The sequence below is a fragment of the Capra hircus genome, chromosome 4 (genome assembly GCF_001704415.2).
Source record: "Capra hircus breed San Clemente chromosome 4, ASM170441v1, whole genome shotgun sequence".
Taxonomy (NCBI): domain Eukaryota; kingdom Metazoa; phylum Chordata; class Mammalia; order Artiodactyla; family Bovidae; genus Capra; species Capra hircus.
Genome location: NC_030811.1, coordinates 1,762,493 through 1,783,140, shown reverse-complemented (window position 1 = coordinate 1,783,140; position 20,648 = coordinate 1,762,493). Strand labels below are relative to the sequence as shown.

The following is a 20,648-nucleotide window of genomic DNA, read 5'->3' as shown; positions in this document are numbered from 1 at the left end:
CACGAAAAGCTGCTCAATGTCACTAGTTATCAGGGAGATGCAAATTAAAGTCACAGTGAGATACCACCTCACGACTATTAGGATGGCTGTAACATTTTCAAGTTCAAGTTAGCAAGTGTTGGAGACAATGTGGAGAAACTGAACTTGTACATTTCGGATAATGTAAAATGGTGCATCTGCTATGTAACAGTGTGGTGGTCATGTACCATATGACCAGTAATTTCCCTCCTGGTATGCGCACAGAAGAACTGAAAACAGATATTGAACAAACGCAAGTACACGTGTGTTCACAGTAGCGCTACCGACGTTAGCCAAAACATGGGAACAGCCCAAGCACCTAAGAATGGTGAATGGATACACAGATTGTGGCATATACATACAAGAGAATATTACTCAGCCACAAAAAAGAATGAAGTACAGACACATACTACAACACGGATGAGCCTCAAACACATTACGCTAGCTTAAAAAGATCAGACACAAACAGCCATATAGTGTATGATCCTATGTATATGAAATACCCAGAATAGGTAAATCCACAGAGTTAGAATGCAGACTGGTGGTTGCCAGGGGCTGGGGGAGGAGGGAATGGTATGGGATTTTATTTCCACCATGGAGTTATCAGAATGTTTTGGAACTAATCAGAGGTGGTAGTTGCACATTTTAAAGATGTTAAATGCCACTGAATTGTTCACTGTAAAATGGTTAACTTTATGCTATGTGAATTTCACCTAAATAGTTTTTAAAATAATGGAGAAATATAGACCTTTTCAGACAAACAAACAAACAAACAAAAAAAAAAACCTGAAGGAATTTGCTCCCAGGAGAACTGTCTTGCAAGAAATGCCGAAAGTTCTTCAGAAAGAAGGGAAATGACATGGCTCAGAAATTCAAATATACTTTTTAAAATATTTGAATAAAAAAGATGGTTAGAGAAGGAACAGATGAAGGCAAAAACAAAATTTTTCATTTTTTTATGTTCTTCACTGATCTAATAGATCTATTGTTTGTTCAATATAATCAACAAAGAGCAATATATTGGATGATTTATAGCTTACAGATACGTGAAATGACACCAATGTGATAAGGAATGGCAGAGAATGGAGTCTACTCCTATCCATGAAGCAACATAATGTTATTTGAAATCAGATTTAGGTTAGTTGCAAATGTATGCAGTAAACTTAGTGAGTGAGTGAGTGAGTGAAGTCACTCAGTCGTGTCCGACTCTTTGCGACCCCATGGACTGTAGCAGGCTCCTCCATCCATGGGATTTTCCAAGCAAGAATAATAAAGTGGATGGCCGTTTCCTTCTCCAGGAGATCTTCCCGACCTAGGGACTGAACCCGGGTCTCCAGCACTGTAGGCAGATGCTTTGCCATCTGAGCCACCAGGGAAGTCTCCACTAAAATAATTTTTAAAGGAGTATAATTGATATACTAAGAAAGGAGAGAAAACAAAACAATATAAAATGCTCAGGTAAAATCACAAAAGGCAGAAACAGAAGGAAAGACCAAAAAGAAACACAGAACAAATGCCAAAAAAACAGAAAACATATATAGCAATAAATATTAATCCAACTCTATAAGGATCACTTTATAAGCGAATGATCTAAACACATTAAAACACAGAGACTGACAAAGTGGATTAAAATACAACAGTCAACTACATGTTGTTTAAAAGAAACCCACTTTATATAAAGACAATGCTAGATTAACAGTAAAGGAGTAGAGACAGATATACCATGCTGCTGCTACTGCTGCTAAGTCGCTTCAGTCGTGTCCGACTCTGTGCGACCCCACAGATGGCAGCCCACCAGGCTCTGCCGTCCCTAGGATTCTCCAGGCAAGAACACTGGAGTGGGCTGCCCTTTCCTTCACTAATATACCATGCTAGCACTAATCAAAAGAAAGCTGGAGAAACTGTGTTGATGTCAAACAAAGCCAACCTAAGGAGACGATAATCATCAAAGATAAAGACAGGCACTTCATAATGATAGATGGGTCAACTCTACATGAAGACATAACTATTTTCCATGCGTATGTACCTAACAACAGGTCAAAATATGTGAGGCACAAATTTACAGATCTGCAAGAAGAAATAGATAAATCCACTATTATAAGCCTCCCATCAGTAACTGACAGATCCAGCCTGTAGAAAATCATTAAGGACACAGTTGAGCTGACCAGCACCATCAATCAACCAAATTTAATTGACATTTAAAGAATAGTTCGTTCAACAACAGCACAATGTACATTCTTTCCAAGTTCATACGGAATATTCATCAAGATAAACCACATTCTGAAACTAAACTACTAGTTATCAATAACTGAAACAGTTTGAAAATGCTGAAATATTGGGGAAATCAATTACACATTTCTACATAAGACATGAATCAAAGAAAAAAGTCTCGAGATTTTTTAAAATACTTTACATAACTTTGAAAATGTAATTTATTGAAGTTTGTAGGATGCAGAAAAAGCAGTGCTTAAAGAAAAATGTATAGTATTGAATGCATGTTAGAAAATAAGAAAACTCTAAAATCAAGAATCCTGGCTTCTGCATTAGGAATCTAGAGCAAGAAGAGTAATATAAACCAAAAGCAAAGAGAAGAAAATAAGTAATAAAAATTAGTGCAGGAACCAATGAAATTGAAAACAGGAAAACAATAGAGAAAAATGAACAAATTCAAAGCTGGTACTTTTAAAAGATCAATAAAATGTATAAACCTCTAATGAAGGAAAAAAGAGAAGACAGAAATTGCTAATCAGAAATTCAAATGGGATGATCAATGGATTGCTACTGACCCACTGGACATATAAAAATAGTAAAGGGATATTCTGAACAATTTCAACATCCACAAATTTGATAACATATTACACAGGCCAATTTCTTAAAAGATAAAATCTAACAGAACTTTTAAAAAGAAAAAGAGATAATCTGAACAGCCTATATTTAATAATAATATAGGTGCTAAAAAAAATTAAGCAGCAGGTCAAGAGTGTTTCACAACTAGACTTTCAAGAAAGAAATCACACAAATTTTCTACAATCTCACCCAGAAAACAGAAGCACCACACTGATACCTGCACCAAATAAAGGTGTTATAAGAAAGGAGGACTGCAAACCAATGTCCCTGATGAAAACAGGTCCCAGTTTCTCAACAAATTATTAGCAAGTAGAACCCAACAATGCATGAAAAGACTTACATACCACGACCAAGTGAAGTTTAATCCAGTAATGCAAAGCTGGCTCAACAGTCCAAAATCAGTTAATGCAATCCATCACATCAACAGGCTAAAGAAGAAAAATCATACGATCTTATCAATGGATGCAGATAAAGCATATGACAAAATTCAACACCCATTCATGACGAAAAACTCTTAGTGAACTAGGGATAGAGGGGAACTTCCTTAACTTGATAAAGAACATCTGTGAAAAACCTAACAGCTAACATCAGACTTCACTGTGAGAAGACAAGTGCTCTATCCCTCTCATGGGGAAAAAAAAGCAAGAATGTCTCCTCATTCCACACCTATTCAACATCACACTGAAAGTCCTAGATAATGCAATAAGACAAGAAAAGTAAACAATAAAAATATACATATTGGGAATCTTTGTTCTCAGAAGATATGATTCTCTACAAAGAAAACACCAAAGAACTAGCAAAAAAGGAAAAAAAAAAAGTCCTGGAACTAATAAGCAATTATAACAAGGCTGCAGGATATAAGGTTAATATAAAAAAGTCAATCACTTTTCTGTATACCAGCAATGAACAAGTGGAACTTGAAATTAAAAACAGAACACCGTTTACATTAACTCCAATAAAAATCAAATACTTAGGTATAGATCTAATAAAATATGTATAAGATCTACATATGGAAAATTACAAAACTCTGAAAGAAAGCAAAGATCTAAATAAATGGAGAGATATTCCATGTCCAGGGAAAGGAAGACAATGTATTTAAAATATCAGTTCTTCCCCAATTTGATCTATGGACACAACACAACCAAAATCCCAGTGAATTATTTTGTGGGACTCAACAAACTGATTCTACAGTTCATTTGAAAAGGCACAAGACCCAGAACGTTGTTGTTGTCCAGTTGTTAAGTCATGTCTGACTCTTTGAGACCTCATGAACTGCAGCACGCCAGGCTTCCCTCTCCTTCACTGTCTCCTGGAATTTGCTCAAACGCATGTCCATCAAGTCAATGATGCCATCCAACCATCTCATCCTCTGTTGCCCCGCCCCCTCTCCTCCTGCCCTCAAACTATTCCAGAATCAGGGTCTTTTTCCATGAGTCAGCTCTTTACATCAGGTGGCCAAAATATTAGAGCTTCAGTTTCAGCGTCAGTTCTTCCAGTGAATATTCAGGGCTGATTTCCAGGATTGACTGGTTTGATCTCTTCGCTACCTACGGTATTTCAAGAGTATTTCAGCACCACAGTTCAAAAGTATCAATTCTTTAGCTCTCAGCCTTCTTTATGGTTCAACTCTCACATCCGTACATGACTGCTAGAAAAACCATAGCTTTGACTATACAGAACTTTTCCGACAGTGTCCCGCCTCGGCTTTTTATTATGCTGCCTAGGTTTGTCACAGCTTTTCTTCCAAGAAGCAAGCATTTCTTAATTTCATACCTGCAGTCATTTGAAAATGCACGAGACCCAGAATAGCCAACACAGTACTAAAGAAGAGCAAAGTTCAAGCACTACATTATAAAGCTATAGTAAACAAGGCCATGTGGCATTGGTGAGAGCGGACAGATAAATGGAACAGAATAAAGAGCCCGGGGAAAAAAGGGTCTAGACACAGATCCTGAATCTTTCACAAAAACTACTCCAAATAGATAACACACCTAAATGTAGAATGCAAAACTATAAAATTTCTAGAAGATAAACTGTGAGAACATCGAGGTGACCTTGGCTTTGGCAATGACTTTTCACTAACAATACCAAAACCACAATCCATGAAAGAAAACAAATTTTAAAGATGGACCTCATTAAAATTTAAAACTCTGTTTTGTTAAAAATGTTGTTGTTGAGTTGATCAGTTGTGCCCAACTCTTTGCAACCCCATGGACGGCAGCACACCAGGCTTCCCTGTCCTTCACCATCTCCTGGAGCTTGCTCAAACTCATGTCCATTGAGTCGGTGACGCCATCCAACCATCTCATCCTCTGTTGCCCCCTTCTCCTCCTGCCCTCAAACTTTCCAGCATCGGGGTCTTTTCCAGATGAAAAAGACAAGACACAGACTGGGAGGAAATCTTTGCAAAATGCATATCTGATAATGGACTTGTATTCAAAATATACAAAGAACTTTTACCACTCAACATAAGAAGGTATCTTAATTTTTTTAAGTGGGCAAAAAATCTAAACAGACACCTCACCAAAGTAAATACCTAGACAGCAAATAAAGATATTAAAGATGTTCAATATCACATGTCATAAAGAAACTACAAATTAAAACAAAAATGTGATGCCATTACACACTTATTAAAACGCCTAAACTTCAAATAACTTACTATATCAAGTACTGATAAGGATGTGGAGCTAGTGAGGATTCTTTGGAAGACTGGCAGTTTCTAACAAAGCTAAACATGGTCTTCATATAATCCAGCAATCCAAATGAGTTGAAAACTTATATCTACACAAAAAGTTGCACACAAATGTTTACAACAGCTTTATTCATAATCACTGAAAATACCAGAGCGTCCTTCAGTAGATGAGTGGCAAATAGACAGTAGCATCTTGCTCAGCAATAAAAAGAAATGAGGCATCAAACGTAAAAAGACGTGAAGGAAACTTACATGCACGTTGCTAAGTTAAAGAAGCCAGTCTGAAAAGGCTACACACTGCATGAGTCCAACTCTATGAAATTCCGGAAAAGGCAAAACGACAGATGGTACAAAGATCAGCAGTCGCCCGTTATTAGTATCCTGCATTTATATGCAACCAATGTTGACACATTCTGATTAGCTGAAGTGTATAGTTTTAAGCATTCACATCTCTTTTTCTATTCTTGTAAAGATTTTGACAGCTGCACCACACCATGTCCACGATTACATTATCACTCAGAGAACTTCATTACTGTAAATCTCTCCCTCCCTTCTTTGTACTGTCTGTCATTTTGCCTTTTCCAGAATTTCAAGATTTTTACGGTTTTACAGTTTATGAACTCTTAAAACTACACACTTCAGCTAATCAGAATGTATCAACATTGGTTGGTCGTTTGGGACAAACGCAGCAAAGAAATGCAAGATGTTAATAATGGGAAACTGTAAAGAAATGCTCTGTATTATATGCTTAATTTGTCCGTAAATTTCATTAAATAAATAAAATTTATTAATTAAAAAACGTACCTGGATTTGATCAGGGTTGAGTCCGCACTGAATATATCAAAGCATCAGCAGATTCAACTTTCAGAGAAACTGCGCTGTTGCTGCAGTGGTTAGAGACCAGCACGCACCTCTCTTCCAGGCTGCCGTGGAGTTCACACTAGAAACCTGGCGTTCGTAACGCTTATAGCGGGCTTCCCTGGTGGCTCAGCTGGTAAAGAATCCGCCTGCAATGCGGACGGCCTGGGTTCGATCCCTGGGTTGGGAAGATTCCCTGGGTTGGGAAGATCCCCTGGAGAAGGGAAAGACTACCCACTCCAGTATTCTGGCCTGGAGAATCCCATGGACCATCTGGTCCGTGGGGTTCACAAAGAGTCGGACACGACTGAGTGACTTTCACTTCACTTCATTAGGGCAAAAAAATCACAAATGTCTGAGCAGCATCGGTACTTACAACCTCCAGTGAGTAAGCATAATCGCCCTGAAGCGGCTTGTAAAGTGTCTGGGGCAAGAGAATCACAGGGCAGTGGGCACAAATATCTTCATTGTGCCAGCCATTGCATCGTAACAGGACACCCCTCTTCCCCAAAGTGGCAAATCGATTCTAAATATATTGGTTTCAACAACAAAGAATGAATTTGCTCCATTTCCTGTTCAGAAAACAAGTTTTTAAAGGAGCTCTTTGGCTATGCCCGTGGCTTTAAATTATAGGCAAGGCGCTGAAACACCGCGATCCCTCTCCCACCCCCACCCGCCCCGACGTAGGAGATGTTGCCATTAGTGTCTGTCGCTATTTTAACGTTAACAGGAATGATGCAATCACTGCACTCTTGTCACAGATAGGAAAATACAGATATGCCTTTGGCCAGAAGGGATGAACTAACTCAACCCAAGCTCTTTCTCATTCCTTTATTACAAACAAAACACAACTCTGGTATAATCTCTAGGAAAAGGAGTAGTTTAGAAACTTCCCCCACTGGTGTAACAGCCTTTACAGGATGGCTGCCGCAGGACTCAGAGAGATCGCAACATTTCCAACAGTTGCTGGACCTCACATATTGCAAAATACAGGAGAAGACTTAGTTATTTGGAAAAAAGACTTGGGTGGAAATAAGATAGTTCAGTTCAGTTCAGTTAAGTCACTCAGTTGTGTCCGACTCATTGTGACCCCGTGAACCGCAGCACGCCAGGCCTCCCTGTCCATCACCAACTCCCGGAGTTCACTCAGACTCACGTCCATCGAGTCCGTGATGCCATCCAGCCATCTCATCCTGGGTCGTCCCCTTCTCCTCCTGCCCCCAATCCCTCCCAGCATCAGAGTCTTTTCCAATGAGTCAACTCTTCGCATAAGATGGCCAAAGTACTGGAGTTTCAGCTTTAGCAGGAAGTAAGATAAGAATTAGTAATAAATCTTGAAATATTAGTAGAAAGTTAAGGGCAATACTAAAGATTAAGAGAAATATATTGAAGGGAAGGCATTTTTGGTGACAGTTAAAATTGAAAGCTATCCATAAATTAAAGGTGGATTCTGCGCCACTGTTCTCCACTCTGCAGGTCTATTTCCAGCATTAAGGACAGTGCTAAGAGAGGCCGGAGTGGAATATGCATCGAGTGGGACTAAGAATATTCTGCCGGCAACAAAGGAGAAACGGGAGAGCACTAACATTAAATACACGAGGATGCGGAGGAGGTTAGACTAGGAAGGGCTGCTCTAAGCCTGCCTAGTGTCCATCAGCACAGCGTCCGTAGCCTTGGCGGACGGGCAAACTTCATCTGTGTGGACCAAACGTACTGAGAACCCAGACTCTCCCACCGCTAGTGTCCAACAGCTTGTCTGCAGTAGTCGTGGGAAAACCTCATTCTCAACCAGGAGACAAAGTCCAAATGCCAACTGTCATAGCTGGATATCTCCCTGTGTGGTAGAGAAGAACACGCCCAGCTCCACACTGACTCTCATCTCTGTGCTCAGTCGTGCTGGCTCTGCACGTCTGTAAAAGGACATCGACTATAGCCTGAAACATACACGGGAGCGCCTTCTCCATGCTCTGCCTCCCAGGCTTGGCCTTTCCATTTAAGGAGAGAGAAAAACATGCAGGACAGAAAAATACCAATTATCTGGCTGGAGGTTCAAAGGAACATTGTGAACAAAGGGTTCTGGCACCAAGAAATATGCAACAAGCCCCTCCTCTTTGGGTTAAAAAAAAAAAAAGAACCCTCAATGCTAATTTGGGTAAAATGGTTTTCTGGGACACTAGTCCACCATCTTCTCTGTCTGTTGGCTTCCCAAATAAAGTCACTATCCCCTTGACCCAACAATTGGTCTGTGGATTTATTTGACTGTCAGGCTGCGAGCAGTAGCTGCTCAGACTCGGGAATACCTGCATTGCTCCTACACAGACAAAACATAGTATATGATTCCCCCATCATATACATGCTTCTCATCAGAGAGCCAGCCCTTCCCGTCCTTGGCTGCCCCGCCTTTGAGGTGTGTGGACACCACCACCCTTCTCTTTACCGTGTTCATGCCCGGATCACTAAACTACAGCATCACGCACCGGAGGCTTGCCTCTTCGGGGCGCGGAGAATAGAGCACAGCGGACTCACTGCAGGCGCGTCCGCGTCTTCTCTCCGCATCGAAGCGGAGCGACCAGCCTCAGCCTGTCCTCTCCACCCGCATCTCCTCTCCTCCCCGGTGTCTTCTCCTCAGACCATTCCCAGAACATCCAGTTCATGCTTCTGAAATCCTAAGACATTAATAAGGCAGGTGGAAGCAGACAGGGTAGGGGGTCCTCAGAGAAAGGGAACCAGACACGGCCTTCTAGACATGAGAGAAGCCATTTTTGGTCTAAGCCATTTTGAGCTCTAAGCCTGGCCGCAGTGCTTGCCCTTGAACAGGCCTCAGTCATTAATTATATTAAAAGAAATGAAGAAATCAGAACCAAAGAAGATGCAATCAAGAAACAATAGTTCACCGATAACACAGCCCGAGTTCCCCCAAAGGGGTGTAGGTGACAATCTGATGCAACCACTGTTGTTGTTCAGGCGCTCAGTCATGTCTGACTCTCTGCAGCCCCACGGACTGTAGCCCCCCTGGCTCCTCTGTCCATGGGATTCTCCAGGCAAGAACACTGGAGTCAAGTGCCATTTGCAACCACTGAGTTCCGCAGGAATTAAGGCCCATCCCCCCACGCCAGTACAGAATGGAATGATGATGTTGACCCTTTAAGACCAAGGCTTGGATAAATGAAAACCTGGACTCTGTTGACCTTCACCCCAATGCAATGCTGAATTCTCCTCTGCTCAGGCCCCTTCACGAACGTGCATGTGAAGTGAAAGTCACTCAGTCATGTCCGACTCTTTGCAACTCTATGGACTATACAGTTCATGGAATTCCGCAGGCCAGAATACTGGAGTGGGAAGCCTTTCTCTTCTCCAGGGACTCTTCCCAACCCAGGGATTGAACCCAGGTTTCCTGCATTGCAGGCGGATTCTTTACCAGCTGAGCCACCAGGGAAGCCGAATTCATGACTGTGCATATACCTTGGCTTAAAACTTCCCCAACTTGGCTGTTCTGGGAGGCACTGCCCTGGGATGGAAGAGCCTGGTGGGCTGCCCACCTATGGGGTCGCACAGAGTCCGACATGACTGAAGCGACTTAGCAGCAGCAGCAGCAGCAATCTTTATATCAATTTAAAGGTATTTGTTCTTTTTAAACTTCAACATCTAAGGAAAATTCCCATTTAAAAAACTTCCTTCACTCCATCCAAGTGTTTGAACTTTCAGGACTGTTTTACTCTCTGCATGTTTTCTATCCTAAGGAAGTGGGCCTTTCTTCTGAGTGACATAGAATAGTTTTCCACAGGCATTTGCTTAAAATTTTAGCCTTGCACTTGTCACTTTGTAATTCTTGATGAAAAGCATAGCCGATGTGGCTGATATTTGAAGATGTTGTGAGGACCACAACTGCACGAGGGCTTCCCTGGCGGCTCAGAGGGTAAAGCGTCTGCCTGCAGTGCGGGAGACCCGGGTTCGATCCCTGGGTCAGGAAGATCCCCTGGAGAAGGAAATGGCAACCCACTCCAGTATTCTTGCCTGGAGAATCCCATGGACAGAGGAGCCTGAGCGGGCTACAGTCCACGGGGTCGCAAAGAGTCGGACACGACTGAGTGACTTCACCTAACTCATTTTCACTTAGGCGCTGTACTAAGCGGTTCATATACATGTGCTGTTTTAGCCTTATCCACACAAGCATGGGGTTCTCCAGGCAAGAATACTGGAGTGGGTTGTCACGCCCTCCTCCAGAGGATCTTTACGACCCAGGGATCGAACCCACGTCGCTTACATCTCCTGCACTGGAAGGCGGGTTCTTCACCACTAGTGCCGCCTGGGAGGCTCTGTTTTAACCTCACCAGAGCCCTAAGGCGGCAACAGTATACCTATTTATCATCCGAATTCTTCCCATTACAAGCAACGGAAAACCAGACCTCAACTGCCTGAAGCTTAAAGGGAAGTTATTCACTCAGGTTAACTGGAAAGACTCAGAGTTGGCTTAAAGCCCCTTCAGGACTTAAACTACCTCACCAGGGCTTGGACTCTGTCCAAATCTATGGCACTTCCTGTTTAATCTCCTTCTGAGGGTTCAGAACAGCCCCCAACAGCTTCCGGCTCTCACCTGGTGAGAAGACAGCCAGCACAGCTGCAGCTTCGCGTCTTTCCTTGCTCCTGCACTCAGCATGAAGAAGAAAGGCATCTTCCCGTTGCTCCCACAAGTAGGCAGAGTCCATCTGATCGGACCCGCTCCCTACTACGCTCATGCCAACTGTAAGTCACTGTGGCCAGGACAGGGAGACTTTCTGCTGAGCTGAGGCTGGTCGTAAGCTCCATCCCAGGGCACCTGATGGAGCAGGGCTCATGGACGCTGAGGGGAGGAATAAGTGCCCCCTTTATGCGCAGAACCCAAAAGTAAGACCTACTGACTGATCCCAAAGCTCTGGCGCTCTCTCCTCTGTGCTGGAGGGACACTCCCAGTCACAGAACAAAAGGTTCTCAGACCAGTGACCCTGCCTTGCCTCCGAGCCCCATCACCAATTGGAACGTTAATCAAGGTTACAGTGTTTGTTGGAAAAGCTTCCAATAGTATGTGAAGATTAATAAAATTCACTTCATTATGAATTTAATTTCGCTTTACCAAAAAATTTTAGCTGTTTTTAGTCAGTTTCTACAAGCTTCCAAACAAGAGTGGCCACCTTACAAAATTTAATTCCACTAGGAAAAAACATCTTCAATGAAGCTTCTAACTGTCTTGTCTCATCAATATAATACCATTCATTCCCATGTTACATCACTAACGAGGGCTTCACCATCCAACGATCTATTTCCAACCAACCTGGGAAGTTCATTAGACCTCGCTTTCAGGGGAGTGGAGAAAAAGGGACTATTTGCTTTTTGTATGCTGTCTCTGTACTTTCAGCTGAACTTCATTTGAATGAAAGTTGAAATAGTACAACTGAGTCAGTGTCTCAACAAGCTTCTGTTGGTCTCCGGGTTGGGCCAGAGTGTGGCGTTAAGTACGGGATCCAAGCTTACTTACCTCTAACCACTAAAAAGCCAAAGAAATGTACGCAACTGGTTTTCGGAAGCTGGACAACGGGTAGTGCGTGATGTGATGCTTAGAGAAGGGAAACCAGGGGGCCCAGGCGAGCCCAAGACAAAACCGAGGCAGGGCGGCGCCCCGGGGCAGGCGGGCTCCAGAAACCGCGCGGGGCGCGTGGGGAGAGAGCCGCGGGAAGAGCGCCCCGGGCCCGGCCGCACGCCAGCCGGCCGCACGCCAGCCCGCCCCGCGCGACCCCCGCGCGACCCCGCGCCCCGCGCTCCGCCCGCACGCCTGCGCGCGGGCCCCCAGCGAGGGCCGGGAGAGCGAGCACGCGCGGCGCGGCCTGTGCGGCGCGCGACCGACGAGCGCGCGCGGTAAGAAAGCCCCGCCCAGGCGCAGTGGGCGCTCGGCCGGGCCGGCGAGCATGCGCAATGCGGCTGCAAGCGGGGCGGGACTGGCGAGCCTGCGCAGTGTGGCAGAGCCGCGATGGGCCTCCGGAAAGCGTCTCCCGGCCCGGGGCGGCCCGGGGCTGATGAGCATGCGCGCTGGTGCTAGCCTGGCGCGGCGGCGGTTGCTAGGCAACGGCGAGCGGCGTCGGTGGAGGGCTCCGGCCGCGGTGGGCGTGCGGCGGGCGGGGTCGGTTGCGCCGCAGGTGTGGTCTCCGGTAGGGTACGGGGGAAGGGAGGGGAGGGGACGCCCTGCGAGCGAAAGCGGTCGGCACCGTCCCCAGGACAGCCCACCTGCTCCGCGGCCATCCCTTGGGAGGGCCTGACGGCTCAGTGCTTGAGAATACGTTACTGAAACGGTTCACGTGTACAGTTGACCCGTGAACTCCGAGTGAGCTGCTGAGTCCTCCCGTGTGCTGTGCGCGGATGTTCTTCAATAAATAACGTGCTACAGCGCCGTACCCTCCCTGGAGGAGGACGGGAGGCGGCGGTGGGCTTGAGCGAAGTGGGGACTTGGTCAAACCACTGGTACCCAGGGACCCGAGGACGTCACTTTACATCTGTCTCTGTGCTGGCCAACCTAGGTGCAGTCTCATCAAACACGTAAAAACAAGGGATTCCTGAGTTATAAAACGGAATAAGACAGTGTCCAATTGTCTTTTTAAAATTGTGTTTCTCTTGTATGCCTGTGTTTTTAACTAGCGTGTTTATAAATTAGCTTAAAGTCAGTCAGACAAATTGGTAACTAATTACTTTGGCACCACAGTAGTGTTTTTTTGTTACCAAGTCCTACATCATTTAACAATGGAATTTACAAAGAATATTCCTATTAATTTTAGCTCTAAATACTGGCTAAGGATTAACTTTCTAACCCTACCATTGCCACAGACTAATTATATAATTTTGGAGGAGTCAGTAATCTCTGGATATGTTTTCTCATTTTAAAATGAAGTTTGTGTGCGTGCACGTGCGAGCTCAGTTGCATCCGACTCTTTGCGACCCAAAATGAAGTTGGACTATACCTCAAAAAAAATGAAATTGGACTAAATACTTGAAAATAGTTTCTAATGCTGAAATTTAATGACACTATAGGACTTACAAGGGGCACCGTTTTTAACAGCTCTTATCCTGATGTTAATCACAATGGCTTACAGGAGATAAAAGTGTCAACTGCAGATGGTTAGCTGTGATTATTAAACAATTTTTAGGATGATGTAAACTATACTCTGCCAGGTTGTGGGCGTTTTGAAAGTCGAAGATTCTGGTAGTGATCTTTCAGCATTTTAAATGTCTTCTGCCATTTCTCCAGCCTAGACTGTTGTGATGAAACATTGGAAGGAAACTTCCTTCATGCTTCTCTTAATGCCAGCATGTAAGGGGATGAGGTTGCCATGGAAACGGTCGCCTCACTTCTAGGGGATCTTGGCAGCAGCTAAGCCCTGACTTTTCTCATTGTACATTTCTCATTCGACACTCTCTGCTTAGGACGTTCATTCTGTGGGACTAACTGGATGTAGGTGTCCATCCTGAGACACACATGAGGGATCGCTTCCTTTCTCCTCTTCCAGTCAGGCCCTCAATACTGCTCCCTAGGTGACCTCAGCAGGATACTGTCTCTCCCCACCCCAATGTATTTTGGTCTCTTGTCTTCTCAGATGGTAAAGAATCATACCCTTGTCTAAAAACTGCCAGGGTCAATTCCAAATTCTTCCTCCAGCTTTGGAGGGAATCGGGCTGTGTCATCTAATCCTCACGGTAGTCCTGCATGGAAAGTGCTCTGTGTGTGTCTTGAGATGGGAAAGCAGACTCAGATATGCTGCGTATTTTTCAAACAGAGCAAGACTGGGACCTGGCTCACGTTCTGCAGTCTGTGCTCTAGGCAGGGGGAGTCACAGAGCGCTCCTCCTCCATCCCGGGGCATCCACGGTGCCCTTCTCCTCTGAAACGCAAACCTCTGCTGAGTTCTGGAGCGTCCTTGCTTTCCTCGTGCTGTGGGGCAGCATGTTCATCGCCCGCTCTCTGTCCTTCAAATCCCAGGTTTAGTATAATGTTATCTCCTTAAGAGGCTTCCCTGATGGCTTAGATGGTAAAGATTCTGCAATGCAGGAGACCCAGGTTCGATCCCTGGATCAGGAAGATCCCCTGGAGAAGGGACTGGCAACCCACTTGAGTATTCTAGCCTGGGAAATCCCATGATCAGAGGAGCCTGGCGGGCTACAGTCCATGGGGTTGCAAAAAGTCATAGCAACTAACACTGTGACTTTTCAAGAAGTATTTCACTTACAATATTTCAAGAAAGATTTCACTGATCTTTTAGTCTGAAATTCTGTTGTATTCACACATGGTATCATTATAATTAGCAATGGATTGTTCTTATTCACATTAATATGTTTCCCCCAACTCACTGGAGAACTGCTTGAGGACAGGGCTTGATCAAGATGCAACTGGCTTGAATTCCTCCAAGACCAGACCACGGAACATGGGCTGTGGTGGTAGGTGGTCCTGTCACTTCACCATCAATTAGACCCTCAATTGATCTCTTCCCCATAAACTTCACCAGATATTTTATGCACACTCTAACTTTGACTTTCTGTTGACTTTTTTACAGTAGAAGAATTAAAGGACTGGGATATGAAATGATGATATAATTTGATATAGCCAAGCAACAGCTTCTCCTGAATCAGCATGTTAAGAAATAAGGTACACAATCCTCTTTAAAACACAGACATTGCTTTACTCATGAATGTGTTTTAATTCAGCTATTTAATGGTATAAAAAATGGTTTGCAAACCTTGCATCAGTGAGGCACTGTCAGCTGTGGTGCTTGGTGCAAGCATTTCTTAGCTGCAGAGCAATTTTATTTTGTGTAAGTTTTCACCAAAGAAGCATGCACTTGAACGCAAGGTCCTCTGTGGTATAGCAGAAACAAGCTTTGCCTGATCTAATGATAGTGAAACAACGTGCTCGGGCATGCACAGCTTTTATAGGTCAGAACGTATTCACTCTTATTATGATTAAGGCCTTAGTAATTAAGTGAAAAGATGTTACTGTGTCATTAACACAAATGAGACTGGCCTTTGGTCCCCCGACTTGGGTAGCGATAGGTGCAGCATTCTTTACTACTGGGTCTGGTCTGGTATGCCATCAAGGTTGAGGATTAAAGTGTAAGCTTTCTTGTAAATGAGCCATTAGATAATGTAACTGTAAGGCTTTTTTCCTGCTTTTAGGGTCATTCCTCTAAACAGGATAACTTAGCAGTCACTGCAGTGGCTTTGCAAGATCACATTGTACATGATCTTCAACTTCAGAATCTTTCAATAGCAGATTATTCTAAGACAAAGGTACAAAAGACAGAGAACAGATCCAAATCTCTAAAAAGAAATGCAAAGGCAATAATAGATACTGGGCTTAAGAAGACCCCACAAGGAGGCCCTAAAGTGGAAGATCCAGAAAAAGAATATGTTCTTGATCCAAAACCACCACCATTAACTTTAGGTAAGCTGATCTCATCACTCTTATTTTGACTTAGTAGAGCTAAAGAATCTAGTTGAGATGAATAGTACCATTTTCTCTGATACAGAAATTATTTTAATTTACAACCTTGCAGAAAGATACGTGTGTACTAAAGTTTAAAAACAGTGGTGGGGACAGTTTGAGCAAAAATTAAAGATAGTAATGATAAATGAAAGTTGCTTGGTCGTGTCCGACTCTTTGTGACCCCATGGACTAAACAGTCCATGGGATTCTCCAGGCCAGAATACTGGAGTGGGTAGCCTTTCCCTTCTCCAGGGGATCTTCCCAACCCAGGGATCAAACCCAGGTCTCCCACATTGCAGGTGGATTCTTTACCAGCTGAGCCCCCAGGGAAGCCCGGTAATGATAAGTAGAGCAAGAATAAGGAAGAGGAGAACACAGTAAACATTCTTTAATCTACAGTGATAGAAGTAAATCATTGAGTAAATGATAGGAAAGGCTCTTTCTTACAGTTGATTAACAGCTATTAAATATAGTAGGTAGGGGCCAGAAATAGGAAATCACCATCTGGCCAAGACCATAGTGATGAAAAGCAGCCACATCACCTTGCTGACAAAGGTCCTATAGTCAAAGCTGTGGTTTCCCAGCAGTCGTGTACAGATGTGAGAGTTGGACCATAAGGAAGGCAGCAGCCAAAGAAGCGGTACTTTCAAACTGTTTTTCTGGAGAAGACTCTCGAGAGTCCTTTGGACTTCACGGAGATCAAACCAGTCAGTCCTAAAGGAAATCAACCCTGAATATTCATTGGAAGGACTAACGTGAAGCTCCAATACTTTGGCCACCTGATGCGAAGGGTCGACTCATTAGAAAAGACCCTGATGCTGGGAAAGATTGAGGACAGGAGGAGAAGGGCACAACAGAGGATGAGATGGCTGGATGGCATCACTGACTCGATGGGAGAAAGTGAGGGACACGAAAGCCTGGTGTGCTGCAGTCCACGCGGGCACAAAGAGTCGGACGTGACTTAGTGACTGAACAACGTCCACAGTGACGGCGGTGGTGCCGGGATGCTGGCACTGGCAGGGAGTGGCGCTGAGACTCGGGCCTGGGCACAGCCTCAGAGCGTCGCCCCAGGGACGCACTCACTGCTCGGAGAAAGCGGCGGCACCTTTTCCGGGTGAAGAAGTCTAGGGCCAGGCTCTCAGAAGGGTGCAGGCCCCTCCTAGACATTCCCGCCAGAGAAGCCTTCTCAGTCTGCTCTGAGGACATATCAGTTGACCCAGAGGGAGGTTCCTGGCCGGGGCTCCGCAGAAGCGTCAAGAGAAGCAAATACAGACCAAGGTGCCAGGCCAGGTCCTGAGGGGCCGAGGGGGCAGGTCTGCTGAGCACATGTGGAATCGGGGTCAGAGCACAAGGGCGTCAGCGAGACTAGAAGGACACCCAGCGGGGCGGACAGATGAATCAACAGCGCTGGGTCAACAGGCCGAGCTGGGTGGGGCCACGGCGCTCAGGTCCCGTGAGGTGTTAGCATCTGGGGAGGCCCAGTGCAAGGCGCGTTGAGGCTCCTTTACACGGTTTTACAGCATTTACAAACAAGTCCAAACTATTATAAGCTGCAAACTTAGGAACAGAAAAGGTTTTATTTTTTTTTTCCATTTTTTGCAAGGGAGGTCAGATCCAGCCATGCGCACCCAGAAGGAAGCTGGTGAACATCAGCCAGCTTCCGCCATAGATTCACAGGGTTAAGAGGGTCTGTCCCGGCAGTTCCCTCATAGCTCGTTGGTAAATCATCTGTGTGCAATGCAGGAGACCCAGGTTCGATTCCTGGGTCGGGAAGATCCCCTGGAGAAGGAAATGACAACCCACTCCAGTATTCTTGCCTGGAGAATCCCATGGACGGAGAAGCCTGGCGGGCTGCAGTCCACAGGGTCGCAAAGAGTCGGACAGCTCTTAGCGACTACACCACCACCACCCAAGAACAGAGGAAGGGTGTTCTTGACGGAGACAGGCACGTGCAGGGCTCTGAAGCAAGGCAGCGTGGGTGGCTGAGTTGCTGAAAGGAGAGTGAGCTGGGGCCTGGTGAGCGAGGGTGGGGCAGAAGGGGAGGCTGGGGAGAAACCGGGAGGGGCCGACTAGGAGAGGGGTTGTGGTGTGGAACTTTTGCTGTGATGGAATATATCAAGTTTACCCCTTCAGCCATGTTTAAGTGTTCCGTTCAGAGGCAGTAAGTGCACTCCCACTGCCCAGCGATCATCGGGGCTGTCCGTCTCCAGAGTGCCTTCATCCCCCCAGACTCTGCCCACTTACTCCCCGCCCCTCTCCCCACCTTGGCAACCACGAGTTTCCTCTGCGTCTCTGAGAATCCGACCACTTTGGATCAGTCTTGTAATATCTGTCCTTTTGTGTCTGGCCTGTTGCTGTCAGCGTAACGTCCTCAGGGCTCTTTGTTCTGACAGCTGCGGCACTATCAGAACCTCCTCCTTGTTTAGGCCCGAACGCCACCCGCTTGCCGGCGTGCGGCACGTCTGTCCGTTCCGTCGGTGGACACTTGAGTTGTCTCCTCTCTCAGTTACCGTAGATGGTGCTGCCAGGAAGCTTTTTGTACAAGTACCTGTTTGAGTCTCCACTTTCCATTATTTGGGGCATGTGCCAAGAAGAGGAATTGCTGGACCGTGTGGTAATTCTATATTTAATTTTTTGAGGAACCACCATAAAATTTTTTAAATGATGCTGGGCCTGGAGAGGAGGTCTGCTGGGGACCTGGTGGTGGAGGGCGGCTGGCGGGCGGAGAAGGAGCCAGAGGCCTGCTGGCGGGAGCTGCCCTGTGAAGGGGGAGCGCGGGGCCCCCAGAGTGCCACGGAAGCTCCGACCTTCTCCCCGGAACTGCTCGCAGCGCTAGTCGCGTCCTAGACGCGGTGTCGCGCGGCAAGTGCGCAGCTTGGAGCACACGACAGTGGTTAGTGACCACCTTCCGTCTGCACGTGCAGTTTCTGGAAGCCATCAGGAGCCTCGGCACCGTCACCTGAGGCTGTAAATTACAGCAGGACGAGCGACCGATTTGGGATGAAAAAAACAGCGTTACGCATGTTAGCTACTAGTAAGGTGGGACTGTGAGGGGAAGCGCGCTGACTGAAACCGCCCTCCCTGGCCAGGCACCACGGTAACCACTTGCAGGAGTTGTTTTACGACAGGAGGTCCCGGTAAGGAACACGGAACTGATAAGCCACCTCCCACCGGAAGAGCGCGGGAAAGGTCAAAAGGAGACACCACATGTCCGACCACCTCCCAGAATCCTCCTCTCTGGCGTCCATCTTGGCTGAACAGGGCGTGCACCACCAGGAAGGACCCTGAGTCAGGATGATTGGCTAAAGACAACCCGGAAATTAATCCCATCACCATAAAACCCGAGACTGCGAGCCACATGTGTCTCCTCGGACAGTTCATTTCCGAGTGTTAGACAAGAGCCCGGTACTGTGCAACAGTACCACACGCTCTTAACTGTTGTCCAAACCTAATACTGCTCTGGGGTTCCCACCTTTTCTTGCTGACGTGCTGGAGTTCTCAGCGTCCTCTCTGTCTGAATCCCGTGTTGACTTTGCCACGGAGACTACCCTCTCCGGGTCTGTGTCTGATCGTACATTTGAACAGACTCTTCAACTACTGTTTCGTCTACCAGTTTTTCTCGTTATCCTTTATGATTTGGGGTGTTTCCATCTTTACCCATCCTTGAGATCGCAAAGATGTCCCTGTCTTTCCTTCACTACCTTTGAAGTTTTGCATTTCACTTAGATCTCAGCCCAGTTTATTTTGCAAATGATTTGGGGGAACATCATTTCATATAACAGTTAAAGTTAGATTCTTCCCTTAAATCATGAGCCATGCCTGCTTAGCTGGCTTGTGGCACCACGTTGTGCGTGCAGTGAGTTTTCTCTGTTTATCTGAGAGATGGGGAGGGGGAGTGTGCGTGATTTGGGGCTTCTGTTTCTATATCAGTATCTCACTGTTTTCATGCATAAAACTTTGTAATACGCTATAACGACTCATAGGAAAAGAGCCAAAATCTGTCCCCCAGAATGTCTTCCAAAAACATACTTTCTCAGAACATTAAAATACAATCGGTGACTTTCGTTTTATCCTCATGGAGACATTCCTTCTAGAACCTTCCACCATTCCGCTCGCATCTGGACAGTTGCTCTGCGGGGCTGGTGCGGCACTGTGGGCCCTGGGCCTCTGCTCAGCACCCTCCTGTGGACTGCGGCCCTGAGGCTCTCCTGCCCCTTAGCTTTCTGCACCCCGCAGTGCCATTGTAGCAGGAACTTCTGGGAAACAGCGTGTGAGCGGCCACATCCAGGGGAGCAGACAGCAGACCCCTGTGCTCTGCTCTGACATGGAGTGTGGCTGATAAGAGACTCTCACATGGAAAGCGCTGCCTCACAGTTCCGGAAGGGCTGCCTCCTGGCGTCTGTGTTGCTGTGGACGCATCCGACGTGCCTCTAGCTCCTGGTACTCTGGGATCTTTTTCTGCCTCTGCAGCATCGCAGTGACCGGACCTGGGTGAGTCCTTCGTTCCGGCCTTGCTGGGTGCTCTCTGGCTAGAAACAGGTGTCCTCTTCTGGGAGACGTTTGGGCTGTTTTCTTTAAGTTGTTTACTCTCGAATGCCTGACTTTCAGATGTCAGGCTGATGCTTGAGTTTTCGTATTTTCTGTCTCCTCCTTTACCGTTTTCTTCTACTTTGAGATTATCTTAACTTCCTCCTCCAGTCTTTTGGTTGACTCTGGTATTTCTATTGGACACTAA

At 45.8% G+C, this 20,648-nt stretch overlaps 1 protein-coding gene across 1 annotated transcript in view; it reads left to right on the top strand.

Annotated features, from left to right (window-relative positions):
- Positions 12,355-20,648, top strand: part of RNF32 (ring finger protein 32) — a 36,183-nt gene continuing 27,889 nt past the window's right edge. The window contains exons 1-2 of the mRNA XM_018047463.1: positions 12,355-12,594; positions 15,604-15,871. Of these exons, the coding sequence (XP_017902952.1) occupies positions 12,355-12,594; positions 15,604-15,871 (508 nt within the window). The remainder of the gene's footprint in view (positions 12,595-15,603; positions 15,872-20,648) is intronic.